The following is a 20,540-nucleotide window of genomic DNA, read 5'->3' as shown; positions in this document are numbered from 1 at the left end:
CTTTTAATAACTTTAATCACCGTCTGTCGGCAAAAATCAATTTTTTGTATAAAATTCCTTGTCGAGGATGATTGGTAGATACCCAGGTATGTCAATGCAACTTACTAGCGGTGTTTCATTAGCAAAAGATAATGCAAGTTGATGTAGAACAACCAGCAAAAATGTGTTGTATTAGATTGAAACATGAAATACAATATTTTTACAAACATTTAAGACAAAGAGCAAGAAAATATAAAGCAAAGAAAAGTATAAAATTAACATTCTAGAATATGAGCATCATATACAACAAACAACAACGTCCTCCAGAATAAATATCAAGAGAACATTAAGTTTACAGCAACACAACTACAACACTCTCAATTTACAACAAGTTATCAAAGTGCTAAATTTTCCCTCCCTCATAGCTCATCCTGGGACGAGCAAGAAAGTTTGATCTGCAATTGAAAGAACAGAACATTCACATGAGAAAAAAGAAAGGGACACACCATGATCACATACCGTGATAAACAAACTCCCGTCACAATCAATGGCACACTTAACGAATGAATGATTTTTTATTTTTTTTAAATCAGACATTCCCTTGGCGCACTATTGGATAAGCACTCTTCTAATTGTATTAGATGTATAGATATTATTTACATATCAACTTTAGTCACTAAAGAGAAAATCACATCATTTTTTGCAGAACTTTGCCATTTTAGTTTCGTTGGGGTCTGAATTTTCGGTTTGGGTTTTGAATAGATAAAAAAAATATGAATTGATATAATTACATTATCTGATATAATAAGTAATTGATATATTTTAAATTTAAAATTAAATTTTAGAATAATATAAAAAAAAATAAGTATTTGATGTAACATTTTATGAAATAACAAATTTGATAAATAGTATAAGACAACAAAAATATTTCAACCAAACACAAATAATTTTATAACAAATTTTACAAGACCATCTTTCAAGAAAAAAACTAACCTGTACAGCACTTGCAGCAATAGTTGGACCTTCTACTCTACCACTGAGTAGCTCCCCATCAGGACAAAGTAACGTGATATTCATCCTACCCTTTTTGCCACTTAGAACCCCATCCTTAAATGGAGCAAATGTACCAACCATTGAAACAAGTTCTAACTGACCCTACAAAAAAATGAATAATTATAATAAAAGGAATTAAATAGATAAATAAAATAACAAAAAATCTGATAAAAATATAAGTAAACAAATTTAAGGTTAACCACTAATCAAACAAGAATGAAAAAACAATAGATGTCAGTAAATTAAGAAACCTCATATATTGAGTGTTCCCATTCTTGCCCATAATGGCAGATTGTGGCGAGCGACAAGATCCCACCGGTTGCATTCACGAACACAACCCCTGGTTCTATCGTCGCAACTTCCATTATTTTTCTGAATATATCCTGAAAAAATATGCCTAGAAGTTTAGTACATTAGAAGTGGAAAGATAGGAGCTCACATCAAGGTAAAGAAAGTGTAGTTTAATGGCTATGGAAATACAAATGTATGACGGAGATTAATCATCGTCAACATAAATAATCAATGTACTTCATGTATGTAACTACATACTTAATTACAAGCATAGTGATTAATGATAAGTGCAATGATCTACACCTTGACGACGCGTGGCACATCATTATATGACACACACATAAATGTTTATGATGCAAGTAAGTAGTACAAAACAGATTAAAACACTTAATACACATGCAATTGTCAAGATTTTGCATAAGAGAAATTATCAGTATGTTGAAATATTTACCTCCCCTTTGTTGACGGTGAGGATATGCTCTTCGATAGATCCTGCAAGCAAAATTTGTCAAGAGTGTTTAAGGTTAGATCAAATTCATATACTTAGATAACAATTTCAAAAATGCAAAGCCATAATAAAAATATTTGGAAGATTAGATCTTAAGCTTTACATTCAATAATCTAACCTGAGGGTGTGGGCCTGAGGTTCCTGGCTGGCGCCACAGTCCTCTCTCTGTGAGTTGTCTTTGTGCGCGCCATCGTTCAACAAGAAAATTAAACCTTCGACTTCGAAACTAATCTGTGTAAATAAAAACAAAAAAAAAAAAAAAAAAATTGCAATACCCAAATGGACAATCAAATATGCCAACGAGTAGAAAGCTCGTAAGATCGAAAAGTTAGATAGAATAACTCTACAAAAATGGAGCACAAATTTGCACTTTCCTTACCTCCGATTAAGAAGCTAGAAGAGTAAGGAAGGAAGAAGACGCCTGCACTTTACAGTTAGGGTTTCGATGATTTTAAGACAATGTGATTCTAATATATATATAATTCAGAGGTTGAGTAATTTTTTATTTATTTTTTGAAAAATAAAATCTATCGGCCCACAAAACTATATACATATGTTACAATAATAATAAGTTCTTAGGATGTGTTTAGGTGTGTTGGTTGATGGGCTTTGAGTTGAGTTTTTTTTTTGGGTTTGTTCAATGGAAAAACAATTATATAAGACCTTATAATATCAATAAAATAAGTATAAGTACTATCCAATTATAAGAATATCAAAACTAGTCTAATAATATGTTAACTTGGAAGTGTTTTTTTTTGTCAGTGTCATCCTGAAACCCATCTTAAGTTTTTTTTTTTTTTTTTTGTGCTACAACCATCCTGCAAGTGTTTAATTGAGTATTTGGAGCTCTTTCCTATCTTTGAGAGAATGTCTAAGACAAGTAGGGTGGGTATTGAAAAAAAAAAAAAACAGATAAAAGAAGCTTTGTAAAAAGAGGGACAATGACACAGGAAAAAACTACTGTAGAAATACAAAACCTGCTTCAACTAGTGGGAGTGAACATTATAGAAGTAAATGTTGGTTAGAGGTAATGCTTGTTTTTTTCATCTTCTTTGGATGTATGATATCATGAGATATCAAATTTTTTTGATGGAGAATGTTTGTGTTATATATATAGGCACACACGCTCACATTTGATAAACGATCGATTAAAATTTGTACAGAGAGAGTAGAATATATACACGCACTCTAACATTTGATAAATGATAGGTGTAGATTTGTATAGAGACAGTATAGAATTGTGAGGCATTCAATTTTCATCTGGTACACCTATAAATTTACAATAATCATAATGGATAAACAAATCAACCAAACAAACACAACGGTAGGAGAACAAAAATTTAGATAGAAAGAAACTTATGAAAAATAATCATTTGATGTGAAGTTTTAATGTAAAATTGATTTTAAGTATAATATCAAAAATAATAACAAAAAAGTGTTTGATTTGACTTATTTTTTGGAAAAACAATTTAGTGAACAGTAAAAATCAACTAAAATCTTTCAACTAAACACAATTAATTTTATCACAAGTTAAGTGATTCCAATCCAAGAGCTTTCAAAAAACGAACTAACCTGTCCAGAAGTTGCCGTATTCACAGGATCTTCTACTCTACCACTGAATAGATTTCCATCAGGACAAAGTAATGTTGTATTCATCCTTCCCTTTTTGTCACTTACAGTTCCATCTTTAAACGGAACAAATGTACCGACTATTGAAACAATTTCAAATAGACCCTACACAAAAATAAATAAATAAATAAATATAGACAAGGCAATTGATAAATAAAACACATGTAGACAAACCAAAAGGTAACCTCGAATCAAACAAGAATGGAAAATTAAATTAAGAAACCTTGTACATTGTGGGTTTGCAATATTGCACAAGAAGGCATATTGTGGCCCATGATAAGGTCCAACTGGTTTCTTTCACATAAACAATCCCAGGTTCTGTTGTCGTAGCATCCCTAATTTTTCTTAGAATATTCTGAAAAATATGTCAATAAGTTCAGCACATTGCAAGTGGAAGTGATAGGAGCTATCATTAAGGTAAAAAAAAGTATAATTGAATGGATATGGAAAGACATAATATTATTAGATGTACACCTATAATATTCAATGTAGTTCATTTTTATAAACATACTATATTACGAGTATAGCGATCAATGACATGTTCAATGATCTAAACCTTGATGATGCCTGACATATTATTAGATGGTAAACGTATAAATTTTTATGATTCAAGTAAATCATACAAAACTGATTAAAGCATTTAATACTCATGCAATTGTCAAGAATTTGCATAAGAGAAATTATCAGTATGTTGAAATATTTAACCTCTCCACCGTTGAAATTGAGAATATGTTGTTTGAATCTTTTGAAATTGGTTGAACCTGCAAGCATAATGTGTCAAGAGTGTTTAAGGTTCAATCAAATTCATATACTTAGATCACAATTTCAAATGCAAAGACATAATAAAAATCTTTGGAAGATTAAATCTTATGTTTTACATTCAATAATGTTACCTAAGGGGTTGAGCCTAAGTTTCCTAGCATGTTGGCAGGTCCACCCAACCACAGTTGTTGGGTTGGAGTATGCAGCCGGCGTCATTGCCTCGGAATCCTTTCTAGAGATAAGATTTTATTTCTTTATGCTTGCCATAGTTCAATCTGCAAACTAAAACCTTCCAAGACTGAAAAGTTATTGTAATTACAATATGACCTGAAAATAGATTTTAACAATGAAAACCTCAAGAAATCAAATAAAAAAATGTAATGAAAGATAGTATAAAGTAAGTTTTTATGAAAAATCAAAATCACTTAAAGTTAACAAATTTTATAGTGGCTTTGCCCCTAGTACATCCACTTAAAAACGATTCAAACAATAGATGACAAGAGCCGACACCCAAAGATGCGACCAAACAACTCACTAGCTCCTATCCTCTCGCAACTATCGATCTACTTTTGATGACAAACCCTAGATTTATTTGACTTACAGTTGACAAGAACACACCACTCACAAAATCAATCAAACAAAGGGACGAAGGAGATATAATCAGTCTCCGCGTCACCGGAAACAAGATCACCGGTTCTCAAACTTCACAAAATACACAGCTAGGAACTGAGAGGACTTACCTTAGAGAGAGGATTAGAGAGGAAGAAAAATGAGAGAATAACCCTTGAGAGAGAATGAAAGATAGATGATAGAGAAGATATGAATGAGTAATGGCTGCGCATATAGCACATATATATATTAGGTCGGAATCAATAGGTTACAAAAAACCCTCCATCGGACGGATGTGGATTAATCTCGGAAGTGGGTCCGTGGGCCTTAGAAAATTGGCTTGGTTCTTACTTGGCCTTTGGATCAATTTCGGCCTCAAATATCACATGTAGAAATTAACAATCCTCCACCTAGTTTTTTGTCATACAATTTTATTGGAAGTTTAGGGTCTTCATCGTCAAAAATAAAATTAAATTCCTGCGTAAATAAAACAAAATTGTCAACAAAGAAATTCTAAATAATTGCATTTCATGATTAAAATCTACAACTACACATAAAGTTAGTAGTACATGTTACTCATATGTATCACAATATATAGCCTTCGTGAATGTATCACAATATATAGCCTTCGTGAATGACTAGAATTTAGAAGAAAATAATGCTTTTGTTCCAATATTACGAGGAAAATACAGATCAACATGTTTAGTTTGTCATGAAATACGAGATTCTTACACAATTGATACCAAATCTAGCATCCAAAAAATAGTAACGAAATTATGCAAATAACTGATTTTAGACATTAAGCCTTTGAACGAAATCTTTTAGGAGATTTTCAAAGTATATTTGAGGTAGAATATAAAAAAATGATATATGCAGAGAAATGAAAATAAATATCATGCATGTTTGTATAGTAACTCTGAAAACCTTATCAAAATTAAAAATATCTCTTTGATTGGTGAGTGTCAGTTCGATCTCTGAAAAATTGGGCCTGAAGTTGATCGGTTTGTGATTGGCTTGGAATTAAGCTCATTTATTAAGTCCAAAAGTTGCCCAAATAAAAAATATTTTAAGAAAGAAGTTGGATGTATGTCGGAGGAATGTGTAGCCATGAGATGGAGTTAGCCAATAAATCAATATTGGAAAATCAGTTATGCCTCCACAGACGTCATAGCAAGAAACTAATTGGAGTTTGTTATTTTGTTGTGCTATTTCCACCTCAATCGATTGTTGGACTGTTCGGTGTTGTTATTTGTTTGAGTTTCATGGATGAAGGTATTTATCCTAAACCACATAGATTGTTTCTCTTTAATTTTTTATATTACTCTCAAATTATAGATTTATCGTATTTTTGTTGTCAATTTCACAACAATTAACTTAAAAATTACTGAAAATTGTAAATCTTTTTCCGCTAGTTAAAGCTTAGTATTACGGTATATAATTTTAGATAATAACTTGACCATAGTCGTTATTTCAATCTACCAGCATCGGAAAAGGGCACGGGAGGGCATGTGCAATGATGTGGCAACACTAAAGTTGAGGTGGACTTTCAATTATATTCTTAGAATTAAATCGAAATTAAAAAATGCAAAGATATAATAAAAATCTTTGAAATATTGGATCATATACTTTCCATTAAATAATATTAATTACTTGAGGAGTTGAGCCTGGCAGCAGGTTAGGAGCTCGACCCACCCATAGCCGCTCGGGTGGAGGATGCAGCCCAAAGTCTTACCACGGGAGACACAACACGATCATAAAGAGTGATAAACAAACTCCGGCCACAATCAATGGCACACTTGATGAAAGAAAATTGTTTTCAATCAAATTATCCCTTGACACACTAATGGTTAATCTAAATGTATGCATTGCTTCTACTTTACCCAATCATTAGAGATTATTAGATGCATAGCTATTATTTACATAGCAACTTTAGTCAAAAAAAAAAAAAAAAATTGAAATTCACAACATCTTTTGCTAAACTTGGGCATTTTAATGCTTTCTTGTACAGGAGATGGAGTGATGATGGTCCTTCTACTATACCATTGAATTGACTTCCATCAGGACGAAGTACCGGAACTTCCAGGACCTCAAGGAACAGTCGAAGAAGCCCCAAATTAGCACTACCTCTCATATTTTTTCTATGTGCAATTGGAAACACCCGAGAAGTACTTCTCTGCATATCGTTTGGCAAAGACAACTCAGTTGAGCTTCTATTTCACTTTGTGTCAGTCCATTTTGGAAAAGCTGCTTCTTGCGGATCCCAGATAATGATGTGGAGCTCGGTGAAGTAGGGTGTCGATTGCCATCTTGAGTCTGTAAGAAATCAGAAAACCTTGCAGCGTAAGACCCATCTCTGATCATGCCAAGCAGAACTTGGGTGCTGAACTGGCTCTAAAAGTTTGGGTCGTTGAGAGTAGTGTCCGTCTACGGGAAGTTCCATGCAGAGTCGGATGGCAGCGCTATCATATGCCATGGCGGCTTCTATTTTCAGATTTAAAGGTTCCTAGCCGGATGCGCTGATTGTCAGCATATATCTGTGCTCCCCAGTGCCCATTGACTTGGCACACCACAAAAGACCTAATTCAATGATTATAGTAGTAACAACGAGTAACATCAATGGCAAGTAGTTAAATACAATGTCAGTAAAGAAAAATGGAACAAGATAACAGATGGAAGAAAAAATTATAGAAATACAGACACAAAATAAAAAAATAAAAAAAATCCGATAAAACACAAGTAAACAAACCAAAAGGTAACCTCCTATAGTCCTATGAAACAAAAATGAAAAATCAATAAGTAAATTAAGAAACCTCGTATATTTGTTTTTCCATAGCCGTTACCACTAGTTGTTATAGTTGTAGTAATATGCATTATTTTTGTTAATATATCCTGAAAAAATATGACAAGTTCACTACATTACAAGTGGTAACGGCTATGGAAAGAAAAATATAGTATGGAGAATTATTGTCAAATCAAATAATTAATGCAGTTCATTTATGTAGCTGCGCACTAAATTACAACCATAGCGATTAATGGCAAATGCAATGATTTACACCTTTACCACTAGTGGCGTAACATAACATTATATGCTAAACATTTAAATGTTTACGATGTAGTTAAAACACTTAAAAGCATGTGCAATGTGAAAAGTTTGCGTAAGTGAAATTATCAGCATGTTCGACACACCTTTGTTGAAGTGAGAATATGTAGTTTGAATCTTTCGAAATTGGTAGAACCCGAACCCAATTTGTCAAGACAGGTTAAGGTTAGATCAAATTCGTATACTTAAATCACAATTTAAAAAATAGAAAGACATAACAAAATACTCTGGAAGATTAGATCTTAAAATTTACATTCAATAATATTACCTAAGGGTTTGAGCCTGAGTTTCCTGGCCGGCCGGCGCCATAGTCATCTTTACGGAAGCTATCGTTATGCTTGCATCATTCAACTCGCAAAATTAAACCTTCAAATTAAAAGTTATAATCTTTCTAAAATCAGTGAAAAAAAAATTACAATTCCAAAATGGCCAAACAACCCATCTAAAGAGATACAAAGTTCAGAAGCTCACCAACTTAGATAGCAAAATCTTCACAAAAATGGAGCACAAATTTGCACTTTTCATATATGAAATTTGCAAGGACGAAGCGCATGCTATACCATTAGGGTTTACAATAATTTTGATGAGAATGTGAATCTAATAAATAAATATATATATATAATTCAATGCTGAGTGATGTTGAAAAATAATAGATTTTTGATTTAGCTTTTTATAATGAAATATATAGGGCCATCACTATTAATTATATATATGGAACAATAATGATAAGTTTAGTTGGGTGTGTTGGTTAATGATTTTTTAAGATGGGTTGCTGGGTTGTTTTAATAAAAAAATAATTATTTAATTAAAAGACTTATAATACCAAGAAAATTATTATAAGTGCTATCTAATTGCTATTATTATTATTATTGATAAATAATTTTAAATTAAAAAATAATTATTACTATTTAAAATTTTATAGTTTGTTCAAGAAATTTTAAAAATTATTTCTTTTAAAATATTTGAACAACACTTATTGTAATCTTACACGATATTTTTCATATACCAGCTTACAAAAGTTTAAAAAATTTGGTGTCATTTCTAATAATTTTAACTTTGAATTAGATTTCTTTATAATTAGTTCGAGTTCAATGAGTTTAACATTGTTTTCTATCTTTACTTTAAATAGTTTAGTGAAAGGCTCGGCACATCTAAAATAATTAAAGCAGCACCCGTTTATCTCATGTTTACAACATCGTTTATTATAATTATATAACATATTTTTTGTGAAGCTGATGATATGCCATATCATATTTATGATCTAAGGGAAAATTGCCACATCCAACTTCACGAGAAGCAGATATTATTTCTGTTAATTAAAAGCTATTTTCAAATTAAAATCTATACACTGTCATACAGGTCATTCCATATATATATATATATATAATGAAATAGTTAATCGTTTTAGCATTACAAGTCGAATTCATCTATACAAAAGTAAAAGGCCAACAGAAATCACATAGATGAAACACATTCACTACACATCGTCAGCGCAACCAGATACCCAATGTGCAATCCAATATGAGAACACTAAAATGCACACGAATTAGAACGCATGTTTGATCAAACATCTATATACAATCCGCACAATCATCATCAACACTCTATCTGTCTCTAGTAGAAAGAAAAAAAAAAAGGCAAACATCATATCGCTTAGGCAACACGGAGCCCACCATGTCAACAATTTGGCAATGTAGCAACTTAATACAATATAAAATGCTAGCATTAAATCAAGCTTTTAATAACTTTAAAATAAAATATGTGCGTATTTAAAAGTCAAACAACCAAGCATCACCGTCTGTCGGCAAAAATCAATTTTTCGTATAAAATTCCTTGTCGAGGATGATTGGTAGATACCCAGGTATGTCAATGCAACTTACAAGTGGTGTATCATTATTAGCAAAAGATAATGCAAGTTGATGTAGAGCAACCAGCAAAAATGTGTTGTATTAGATTGAAACATGAAATACAATATTTTTACAAACATTTAAGACAAAGAGCAAGAAAATATAAAGCAAAGAAAAGTATAAAATTAACATTCTAGAATATGAGCATCATATACAATAAACAACAACGTCCTCCAAAATAAATATCAAGAGAACATTAAGTTTACAGCAACACAACTACAACACTCTCAATTTACAACAAGTTATCAAAGTGCTAAATTTTCCCTCCCTCATAGCTCATCCTGGGACGAGCAAGAAAGTTTGATCTGCAATTGAAAGAACAGAACATTCACATGAGAAAAAAGAAAGGGACACACCGTGATCAGATACCGTGATAAACAAACTCCCGCCACAATCAATTGCACACTTGATGAATGAATGATGTTTTTTTTTTTTTTTTAAATCAGATATTCCCTTGACGCACTATTGGATAAGCACTCTTCTAATTGTATTAGATGTATAGATATTATTTACATAGCAACTTTAGTCACTAAAGAAAAAATCACAATAGTTTTTGCAAAACTTTGCCATTTTAGTTTCGTTGGGGTCTGAATTTTCGGTTTGGGTTTTGAATAGAAAAAAAAAAAAAAATAGGAATTGATATAATTACATTATGTGATATAATAAGTATTGATATGATATTTTTAAATTTAAAATTAAATTTTACTATAATATAAAAAAATAAGTGTTTGATTTAACATTTTATGAAAGAACAAATTTGATAAATAGTATAAGACAACAAAAATATTTCAACCAAACACACAAATAATTTTATAACAAATTTTACAAGACCATCTTTCAAGAAAAAAACTAACCTGTACAGCACTTGCAGCAATAGTTGGACCTTCTGCTCTACCACTGAGTAGCTCCCCATCCGGACAAAGTAATGTGATATTCATCCTACCCTTTTTGCCACTTAGAACCCCATCCTTAAATGGAGCAAATGTACCAACCATTGAAACAAGTTCTAACTGGCCCTACAAAAAAATGAATAATTATAATTAAAGGAATTAAATAGATAAATAAATAACAAAAAATCTGATAAAAATATAAGTAAACAAATTTAAGGTTAACCCCCAATCAAACAAGAATGAAAAAACAATATAGATGTCAGTAAATTAAGAAACCTCATATATTGAGTGTTCCCATTCTTGCCCATAATGGCAGATTGTGGCGAGCGACAAGATCCCACCGGTTGCATTCACGAACACAACCCCTGGTTCTATCGTCGCAACTTCCATTATTTTTCTGAATATATCCTGAAAAAATATGCCTAGAAGTTTAGTACATTAGAAGTGGAAAGATAGGAGCTCACATCAAGGTAAAGAAAGTGTAGTTTAACGGCTATGGAAATACAAATGTATAACGGAGATTAATCATCATCAACATAAATAATCAATGTACTTCATGTATGTAACTACATACTTAATTACAAGCATAGCGATTAATGATAAGTGCAATGATCTTCATCTTGACGACGCATGGCACATCATTATATGACACACGTATAAATGCTTATGATGCAAGTAAGTAGTACAAAACAGATTAAAACACTTAATACACATGCAATTGTCAAGATTTTGCATAAGAGAAATTATCAGTATGTTGAAATATTTACCTCCCCTTTGTTGACGGTGAGGATATGCACTTCGATAGATCCTGCAAGCAAAATTTGTCAAGAGTGTTTAAGGTTAGATCAAATTCATATACTTAGATAACAATTTCAAAAATGCAAAGCCACAATAAAAATATTTGGAAGATTAGATCTTAAGCTTTACATTCAATAATCTAACCTGAGGGTGTGGGCCTGAGGTTCCTGGCTGGCGCCACAGTCCTCTCTCTGTGAGTTGTCTTTGTGCGCGCCATCGTTCAACAAGAAAATTAAACCTTCGACTTCGAAACTAATCTGTGTAAAATAAAAATAAAAAATAAAAAAATTGCAATACCCAAATGGACAATCAAATCTGCCAACGAGTAGAAAGCTCATAAGATCGCGAAGTTAGATAGAATAACTCTACAAAAATGGAGCACAGATTTGCACTTTTCTTACCTCCGATTAAGAAGCTAGAAGAGTAAGAAAGGAAGAAGACGCCTGCACTTTACAGTTAGGGTTTCGATGATTTTAAGATAATGTGATTCTAATATAAATATATATATAATTCAGAGGGTTGAGTAATTTTTTATTTATTTTTTGAAAAATAAAATCTATCGGCCCACAAAACTATATACATATGTTACAATAATAATAAGTTCTTAGGATGTGTTTAGGTGTGTTGGTTGATGGGCTTTGAGTTGAGTTTTTTTTTTGGGTTTGTTCAATGGAAAAACAATTATATAAGACGTTATAATATCAATAAAATAATTATAAGTACTATCTAATTATAAGAATATCAAAACTAGTCTAATAATATGTTAGAATTGGAAGTGTTTTTTTCTTTTTTGTCAGTGTCATCCTGAAATCCTTCTAAGTTTTTTTTTTTTTTTTTTTCTTGTGCTACAACCATCTTGCAAGTGTTTAATTGAGTATTTGGAGCTCTTTCCTATGTTTAAGAGAATGTCTAAGACAAATAGGGTGGGTATTGAAAAAAAAAAAAAACAGATAAAAGAAGCTTTGTAAAAAGAAGGACAATGACACAGCAAAAAACTACTGTAAAAATACAAAACCTACTTCAACTAGTGGGAGTGAACATTATAGAAGTAAATGTTGGTTAGAGGTAATGCTTGTTTTTCTCATCTTCTTTGGATGTATGATATCATGAGATATCAAATTTTTTTGATAGAGAATGTTTGTGTTATATATATAGGCACACACTCTCACATTTGATAAACGATCGATTAAAATTTGTACAGAGAGAGTAGAATATATACACGCACTCTAACATTTGATAAATGATCGGTGTAGATTTGTATAGAGACAATATAGAATTGTGAGGCGTTCAATGTTCATCTGGTACACCTATAAATTTACAATAATCATAATGGATAAACAAATCAGCAAACCAAACACAAAGCTAGGAGAACAAAAATTTAGATAGAAAGAAACTTATGAAAAATAATCATTTGATGTGAAGTTTTAATGTAAAATTGATTTTAAGTATAATATCAATAATAACAAAAAAGTGTTTGATTTAACTTATTTTTTTGAAAAAAAAAATTAGTGAATAGTAAAAATCAACTAAAATCTTTCAACTAAACCCACAATTAATTTTATCACAAGTTAAATGATTCCAATCCAAGAGCTTTCAAGAAACGAACTAACCTGTCCAGGAGTTACAGTAATCACAGGATCTTCTACTCTACCACTGAATAGATTTCCATCTGGACAAAGTAATGTTGTATTCATCCTTCCCTTTTTGTCACTTACAGTTCCATCTTTAAACGGAACAAATGTACCGACTATTGAAACAATTTCAAATAGACCCTACACAAAAATAAATAAATAAATAAAAACAAGGCAATAGATAAATAAAAACACATGTAGACAAACCAAAAGGTAACCTCGAATCAAACAAGAATGGAGAATTAAATTAAGAAACCTTGTATATTGTGGGTTCGCAATATTGCACAGAAAGGCATATTGTGGCCCATGATAAGGTCCAACTGGTTTCTTTCATAGAAACAACCCCAGGTTCTGTTGTCGTAGCATCCCTAATTTTTCTTAGAATATTCTGAAAAATATGTCAATAAGTTCAGCACATTACAAGTGGAAGTGATAGGAGCTATCATTAAGGTAAAAAAAAAAGTATAATTGAATGGATATGGAAAGACATAATATTATTAGATGTACACGTATAATATTCAATGTAGTTCATTTTTATAAACATACTATATTACGAGTATAGCGATCAATGACATGTTCAATGATCTAAACCTTCTAAGACTGAAAAGTTATTGTAATACTCATGCAATTGTCAATTTTTATGATTCAAGTAAATCATACAAAACTGATTAAAGCATTTAATACTCATGCAATTGTCAAGAATTTGCATAAGAGAAATTATCAGTATGTTGAAATATTTAACCTCTCCACCGTTGAAATTGAGAATATGTTGTTTGAATCTTTTGAAATTGGTTGAACCTGCAAGCATAATGTGTCAAAAGTGTTTAAGGTTCAATCAAATTCATATACTTAGATCACAATTTCAAATGCAAAGACATAATAAAAATCTTTGGAAGATTAGATCTTATGTTTTACATTCAATAATGTTACCTAAGGGGTTGAGCCTAAGTTTCCTAGCATGTTGGCAGGTCCACCCAACCACAGTTGTTGGGTTGGAGTATGCAGCCGGCGTCATTGCCTCGGAATCCTTTATGGAGATAAGATTTTATTTCTTTATGGTGGTCATAGTTTAATCTGCAAACTAAAACCTTCCAAGACTGAAAAGTTATTGTAATTACAATATGAACTAAAAATAGATTTTAACAATGAAAACCACAAGAAATCAAATAAAAAAATGTAATGAAAGATAGTATAAAGTAAGTTTTTATGAAAAATCAAAATCACTTAGAGTTAACAAATTGTATAGTGGCTTTGCCCCTAGTACATCCACTTAAAAACGATTCAAACAATATATTACAAGAGCCGACACCCAAAGATGCGATCAAACAACTCACTAGCTCCTATCCTCTCGCAACTATCGATCTACTTTTGATGACAAACCCTAGATTTATTTGACTTACAGTTGACAAGAACACACCACTCACAAAATCAAGCAAACAAAGGGACGAAGGAGATATAATCAATCTCCGCGTCACCGGAAACAAGATCACCGGTTCTCAAACTTCACAAAATACACAGCTAGGAACTGAGAGGACTTACCTTAGAGAGAGGATTAGAGAGGAAAAAAAAAATGAGAGAATAACCCTTGAGAGAGAATGAAAGATGATAGAGAAGATATGAATGAGTAATGGCTGCGCATATAGCACATATATATATTAGGTCGGAATCAATAGGTTACAAAAAACCCTCCATCGGACGGATGTGGATTAATCTCGGAAGTGGGTCCGTGGGCCTTAGAAAATTGGCTTGGTTCTTACTTGGCCTTTGGATCAATTTCGGCCTCAAATATCACATGTAGAAATTAACAATCCTCCACCTAGTTTTTGGTCATACAATTTTATTGGAAGTTTAGGGTCTTCATCGTCAAAAATAAAATTAAATTCCTGCGTAAATAAAACAAAATTGTCAACAAAGAAATTCTAAATAATTGCATTTCATGATTAAAATCTACAACTACACATAAAGTTAGTAGTACATGTTACTCATATGTATCACAATATATAGCCTTCGTGAATGACTAGAATTTAGAAGAAAATAATGCTTTTGTTCCAATATTACGAGGAAAATACAGATCAACGTGTTTAGTTTGTCATGAAATACGAGATTCTTACACAATTGATACCAAATCTAGCATCCAAAGAATAGTAACGAAATTATGCAAATAACTGATTTTAGACATTAAGCCTTTGAACGAAATCTTTTAGGAGATTTTCAAAGTATATTTGAGGTAGAATATAAAAAAATGATATATGTAGAGAAATGAAAATAAATATCATGCATGTTCGTATAGTAACTCTGAAAACCTTATCAAAATTAAAAATATCTCTTTGATTGGTGAGTATCAGGTCGATCTCAAAGAATATGCCAATATGCTATGTTCAATAAGAAAATGCGGAATGAGTTAATGCTATCGAATGACTGAAAAATAACCTAATTACTAAAACCGAATTTAATCTAACTAATATATATATATATGTATAACATGATGGGTTTTTAGTAGAGCCGGTAAAAATAGCCACGGCCCGAAAATCCGACTCGAATCTCGCACAAAAAAGTCATGCTAGGGCCTAAAAAAATAAGCCCAATATCTTCGGGTAATTGTGCAACCTGGCACGCAAATGAACCTCGCCGATCCCAGTCCCATGAAAGTCGAGCTGTGCCGGGTCCAGCTTGGTTTATTAAAATTAATATTTAAATTTCTATATTTTTATACATATATATATATATAATAACTAAAGATATAATGACAAAAATTAAGATATGGTTTAAAGGTAAAATTTTTTATTTGTTTTGATTTTGGGGTTGTAAGTTCAATCCCCAAATACACTATTTGAGTAAAAATTTTATTAAATTAATTTAAAATTAAAAAAATTAAAACACGTTTTAAATTAATTATTTAAAGTCTTATAATATCATTAAAAAGCAAGCGGCGGAACCGTACGGCACGGCGGCGGCACCCAACAAAACCTTAACCCTAATTTCGTAATTATATTATTTAAATTTGTATATTTAAAAGGAAAAAATAATTGAAATAAAAAATAAAACAACACCATTTTTATATGATTATAATTTTTTAAGACAAATTAATTATTCAATAAAAATTTTATTTTTTTTTAAATCGTTATGAGCTACTTATGTGTTTAAATTTAAAAAATAGCATACAAAATTTTGTAGATATTATAGCTAATATCCCCTTAAAAAAATACTCCTTCCCTCCCACCTACCTACCATTTTCATGTTGCTGGTTTGTGTCTTCTTTTAATTTTTATTAAATTAATTAATTATCTTAATCTTAATTTATCACTTATTTATTTATTTTTACTAATACATTATTAAATATCTACTAATTATACTTATCCTAAAGTCTAGTGTCTACGGTAACCAAAGCATCCAATGTGGGATGGAAGGAGTATATTATATGCAATGGTTTACAGAATACTATTATGTAATTAGTAAATAATTAAAAATGTATTAATGAATAATTATCGTATAATAAAAAAATTATAAAATAAAATTAAGAAAATTAATTAATTTAATTAAAATTTAAAAAAAAATAATAAAATAAGTGACGTGGGACAAGATGGTCATGATAAGTGGGATGGAAAGAATACAATTTTGCTCAAAACAAGCTGAAGCTAATTAAATTGCTTTACATTTTCAAATATGTTTTAAAAGGGTATAATTTACTAAAAATATATATATACATCTTATACTATGTTTTAATCTAATTATACAGTAAAAATATATACTCCCACTGTCCCAAAAAGAAGTATTCATTTGTTTTTTTTTCACGTGGTTTTAAAAATATTAGTATTATATTGGAATATAATAGGAATAAAGTAGAAATGACTAAAATAACTTAGTATGTGTGATATAAAGGTAATAGCATTTGTGTAATATATTGTAAGTTGTAAGGGTATTTGTAATGTTAGGTAAACAAGTACAGTTATAAAAAATAAAATTGATACTTTTGTTATGGGACGGAGGAGTATATATATTATTTTATGAATTTAAAAAGAAAAAAAGGTTGGAGTAATGAAAATGGCAAAGTAGATGAGAGGAGATGAGATCCAACGATGAGGATTAATTAGGAGAGGGCAGGCCTTCCCTAACCCTTGCCTTCCTCTTTCTTTCTCTTCCAAATTCTAACATCGATTATTGATGATCCCTTTCCATTATTCTGTTTCGTGTGCAATGCCAATGCCAATGCCTGTCTGCACTTTCTCTTTCTCAATTCACACACCCAAACATTAACAATTAAACCTCAATCTGCAGCAGGCATTTCCACCAACACCAATTTACAAAAATCTTCTGGTAAATTATTAATCAACAAATTCGAATCATTCTGCATGCACATCTCCATGCCAATCATCACTTTCCAATTCCAATCCCAATCTTGAATCGAATCGAATTGAATTGGGGAAGAACTCAAAGAATAATTAGGGTTGGGCCGCTGGTAATGGAGGATGAAAGAGAAGGAGATCTCAGAGTACCTTTGGTGTTTTGCATCTTCTTCCTCCTCGTCACCGCCGGTGGCGTCCTCCTCGTCATCTACGTCTTCGCCCCGTCCGCGTCGCAGCCGTGGTACCCCACCGTCGCCATCCTCTTCGTCGCCTCGCCATGGGTTTTCTGGTTCCTTACATATCTCTACACCTGCCTCAAGGCCTGCATCCTCCGAAATTCGGCTGCCGATGACGTCGCCGCCCGCCAAATCTCGCGCCGCCCCACCGCCAGAAATGTCTCCTCCTCCACCCCCGCCACCGGCAGCCAACGATCCTCCTTCGCCTCGTCGAAGGAGCCCGAGATGCCCTTGGTCTGAACTACAATGCCAGATGAGTTATCTATCATTAATTTATTTGTATGAAAGTATTGTTTCTTCTCACCATATTTGTTAAATGGATTGGCATTTTGAATATATATATATTGTAATCTATGCCATGTTGAATTTCGAGATAAAATTCTCGTTTTGTTCAAAGATAAGAAAATTGCATCATATATATCATATATAATAACTAATTTTTGCATAATCAGGCACAAAATGTTCTTCAAAATTTACACTGAAAGCTCTTTGGATGCATTGCAGTTTGATGAAAACTAATACAATAGTTTCTGGTGTGGTTTTGATTTCAAATTAATATACATAACTTCCTCTAATAAAATATCGCATCAAAATATTACTTGAATCAAATTTTTATTTCAATCCTTTTGAAATAAAATAAGAAATCTCGAAAAACATTTCGCTTACCTTTTATTGAAGTTTTCGCGACATATTTCTGCTGCTGCTCCTAGAAAATCTGTGGAGTTCGGCGAGATATTGAAAGAAAGGCAAGAAATCAGCAGCTACTTGGGAAGAAAATGGCAGAACTCAACCAGCTAATTAATAAATTAAAACTATGTTCCACATAGACGAGGATATAAATTCGATCAGCCTGTTCCCATTGGAGTCAGTATAGAGTTTAGGGGCGAGCCGTTCTTATAAACTAGATTATTTGACATATATCTTAAAAATGCAATATGCGAGCGATTAAAAATCCTACTTCGTGATCAAATCTAGCATGATTTGAGCTCTTGTCGCAAAATATGATGTTGGCATAGGTATTTGGCAAATTTTAAGCAAACTCCGGGAGATTCGTTGGGATAATCATTTCGCTACGGAATAAATTTTGGGAAGAATTGATCAAACCATGTTAAGTTTCAGCGATCGATTTCAATCCTTCATAGTGTCTTCTAATAAGTTGTTGATGCGACAATGGAGGAAGATTAACTCACTCTTTGAAGAACAAATCGATCAGTAATAACAAACTTGTAACATAATAGCAATCATCGTTACCGCTTCTTCGGTTGCGCCCTGCGACTTTCTCGAAAAGTATCTCAATGATATGTGTTCAAACTTTTATATGTTGATTAATTCAATTTGTTTCTAGTTTTCTGGCCATTCTTTTATTAGATTTACCCATTAGAAGTTGTAATTGATAAAAAAAAATATGTTAATATGCTAAAGATGGTGTAATAAGACAAACTCTAATTGTGTGTGAATTATATGGTAAGCTTAATTACGAGGAATGTTAATTTATAAGGATTGTACATGGAAATATTTTTAACATATTTGGAGTACATAATTTAGATATGCATTTCATTAATGGGTTTAAAAGGTAATGTGTATTAGTACTAGGCCAACTCAATTAGGATGAAGAGGGTGTTTGGAAAACAGCTTTTGAAGAACTTTGAGCTTATCGAACCGTTTTTAGCTGTTTGACCAGTCAAAAAACTAATTTAGGTGTTTGGTAAATTAGCTTTTGAAAGAGCTTTTTGGACTCAAAAACTAATTTCTAAAAAGTTGGTCTACCCAGCGAGTTTTTTCATTTAAATTTTGGTTATTCCTTATTTACCTTTAAAACATAATTATTTATTTTATACATAATCAGCTAGTCAAACCAGCTAATTGAATCAGCTAACAACTAATTGTCAAACGCACCCCGAGGTCTTTTGGAGGAAGTTTAAAAACAAATTTGTGTCAACGCGGACAATAGCCTAGTACTAATTACTTGTATCGGAGTCTTATTGGCGGTCGAGTGAATTGGATAGCATTGGGTATTGGTTATGGTTTTGGGAATTCCTCGTTGTCCTCGTGATTAAAATATGCAGATGTGTCTTATGTCGAAAGTCTTATGAAGTCGTGGCGGTCAATTGGACTATTGTAATCCTTTGTGAAAGGTGGTGCAAGACAGGTAAATCAATAGAATATCACCGGAGGAAATATTATAGGTTATCTGGTTCTTAGTTTAAGAGATAGAATACAAAATAGTTTACATTAGAAAACTAGAAAAAATAGAACTCACACTTTAAACCGCTTCCAAAGTCAGGATCAGCCTGGATAATGAAATATCTATATCGCCACATTACTTAGCATCTTCAGATGATCTTTATAATTGGTATATATTTTATACTCCTTTCATCCTCAAGGAATGGATAAGTCTACTATTTGAATATTGACTAAAAATAATGATATTTTTTATTTGGTAAATAAATTGAGAGTGTAAAATGCATATGGATTGTAAGTACTAAGTACCCATATCTAATACTTCCTCTATTTAGTCAAAATACATATTTTTTGTTTTTGGTTGTTCAATTCAAGTAACTATTTAATTAAATTTAATATTTTTTTTCATAAATACTCTTGCTTTACTGTTACATACTTTTACACCAACAAGCAGGGCAAAATTGTTTTTACATTACTTTTAACTACTCACTATAATTAAAATACTGCTAAATTAAATTTTTTCATTATAGTCTATCCAAATCAAAATTTTCATTTTTTTTTTAAATAACTCTCAACTAAATACCAAAATACTCTATTTTTTACTTTTTTTCATATTACTTTTC

General features: G+C 31.6%; 3 protein-coding genes across 8 annotated transcripts; 1 reads left to right on the top strand and 2 right to left on the bottom strand.

Moving 5' to 3' along the window:
* Positions 1-244: 244 nt before the first annotated feature.
* On the bottom strand, positions 245-5,047 carry LOC127262579 (AT-hook motif nuclear-localized protein 1-like). 4 transcript variants are annotated; one of them, XM_051291347.1, is made up of 9 exons: positions 4,963-5,047; positions 4,354-4,520; positions 4,166-4,221; positions 3,684-3,815; positions 3,404-3,565; positions 1,950-2,062; positions 1,775-1,815; positions 1,284-1,415; positions 1,024-1,134 (listed from the first exon to the last, which is right to left on the bottom strand). In XM_051291347.1, exons 2-8 carry the CDS (start codon positions 4,436-4,438, stop codon positions 1,285-1,287), a joined length of 720 nt encoding a protein of 239 aa, XP_051147304.1. In that variant the 5' UTR covers positions 4,439-4,520; positions 4,963-5,047; the 3' UTR covers positions 1,024-1,134; position 1,284. The 4 variants fall into 4 exon arrangements, with proteins under 4 accessions (XP_051147310.1, XP_051147304.1, XP_051147286.1 ...); XM_051291329.1 differs by having other exon boundaries at positions 4,354-4,504; positions 4,963-5,028; XM_051291338.1 differs by having other exon boundaries at positions 4,354-5,017.
* Positions 5,048-9,977: 4,930 nt separating this feature from the next.
* On the bottom strand, positions 9,978-14,723 carry LOC127262563 (AT-hook motif nuclear-localized protein 1-like). 3 transcript variants are annotated; one of them, XM_051291300.1, is made up of 8 exons: positions 14,088-14,723; positions 13,900-13,955; positions 13,414-13,545; positions 13,137-13,298; positions 11,671-11,783; positions 11,496-11,536; positions 11,005-11,136; positions 10,743-10,854 (listed from the first exon to the last, which is right to left on the bottom strand). In XM_051291300.1, the coding sequence occupies exons 1-7, from the start codon at positions 14,170-14,172 to the stop codon at positions 11,006-11,008; spliced, it is 720 nt and encodes a 239-aa protein (XP_051147257.1). In that variant the 5' UTR covers positions 14,173-14,723; the 3' UTR covers positions 10,743-10,854; position 11,005. The 3 variants fall into 3 exon arrangements, with proteins under 3 accessions (XP_051147266.1, XP_051147275.1, XP_051147257.1); XM_051291309.1 differs by lacking the exons at positions 13,414-13,545; positions 13,900-13,955; positions 14,088-14,723 and adding exons at positions 9,978-10,143; positions 11,928-11,969 and having other exon boundaries at positions 10,693-10,854; positions 13,137-13,221; XM_051291318.1 differs by lacking the exons at positions 13,414-13,545; positions 13,900-13,955; positions 14,088-14,723 and adding an exon at positions 9,978-10,143 and having other exon boundaries at positions 10,693-10,854; positions 13,137-13,242.
* A 2,893-nt stretch (positions 14,724-17,616) lies between these two features.
* Positions 17,617-18,534, top strand: LOC127260515 (uncharacterized). The gene is made up of 2 exons (XM_051288258.1): positions 17,617-17,970; positions 18,415-18,534. Exons 1-2 carry the CDS (start codon positions 17,617-17,619, stop codon positions 18,532-18,534), a joined length of 474 nt encoding a protein of 157 aa, XP_051144215.1.
* The last annotated feature ends 2,006 nt before the right edge of the window (positions 18,535-20,540 follow it).

This window comes from Andrographis paniculata, unplaced genomic scaffold (assembly GCF_009805555.1).
Source record: "Andrographis paniculata isolate CXL003 unplaced genomic scaffold, ASM980555v1 Contig15END, whole genome shotgun sequence".
NCBI classification, from domain to species: Eukaryota; Viridiplantae; Streptophyta; class Magnoliopsida; order Lamiales; family Acanthaceae; genus Andrographis; species Andrographis paniculata.
Note: the sequence above shows the minus strand (reverse complement) of the source record. Positions and strands in the feature narration are given on the sequence as shown.

Coding starts and splice junctions, on each gene's coding strand:
- LOC127262579 (XM_051291347.1), bottom strand. CDS start 4,438: ATGACGCCGGCTGCATACTCCAACCCAACAACTGTGGTTGGGTGGACC. Junction 3,816..4,165: donor TCAATTTCAACGGTGGAGAG/GTTAAATATTTC, acceptor CATATTTTTCAG/AATATTCTAAGAAAAATTAG. Junction 1,816..1,949: donor CCTCAGGCCCACACCCTCAG/GTTAGATTATTG, acceptor TTTTGCTTGCAG/GATCTATCGAAGAGCATATC.
- LOC127262563 (XM_051291300.1), bottom strand. CDS start 14,172: ATGACGCCGGCTGCATACTCCAACCCAACAACTGTGGTTGGGTGGACC. Junction 13,299..13,413: donor GCGAACCCACAATATACAAG/GTTTCTTAATTT, acceptor ATTTTTGTGTAG/GGTCTATTTGAAATTGTTTC. Junction 11,537..11,670: donor CCTCAGGCCCACACCCTCAG/GTTAGATTATTG, acceptor TTTTGCTTGCAG/GATCTATCGAAGTGCATATC.
- LOC127260515 (XM_051288258.1), top strand. CDS start 17,617: ATGGAGGATGAAAGAGAAGGAGATCTCAGAGTACCTTTGGTGTTTTGC. Junction 17,971..18,414: donor AGGAGCCCGAGATGCCCTTG/GTCTGAACTACA, acceptor CTTTTATTGAAG/TTTTCGCGACATATTTCTGC.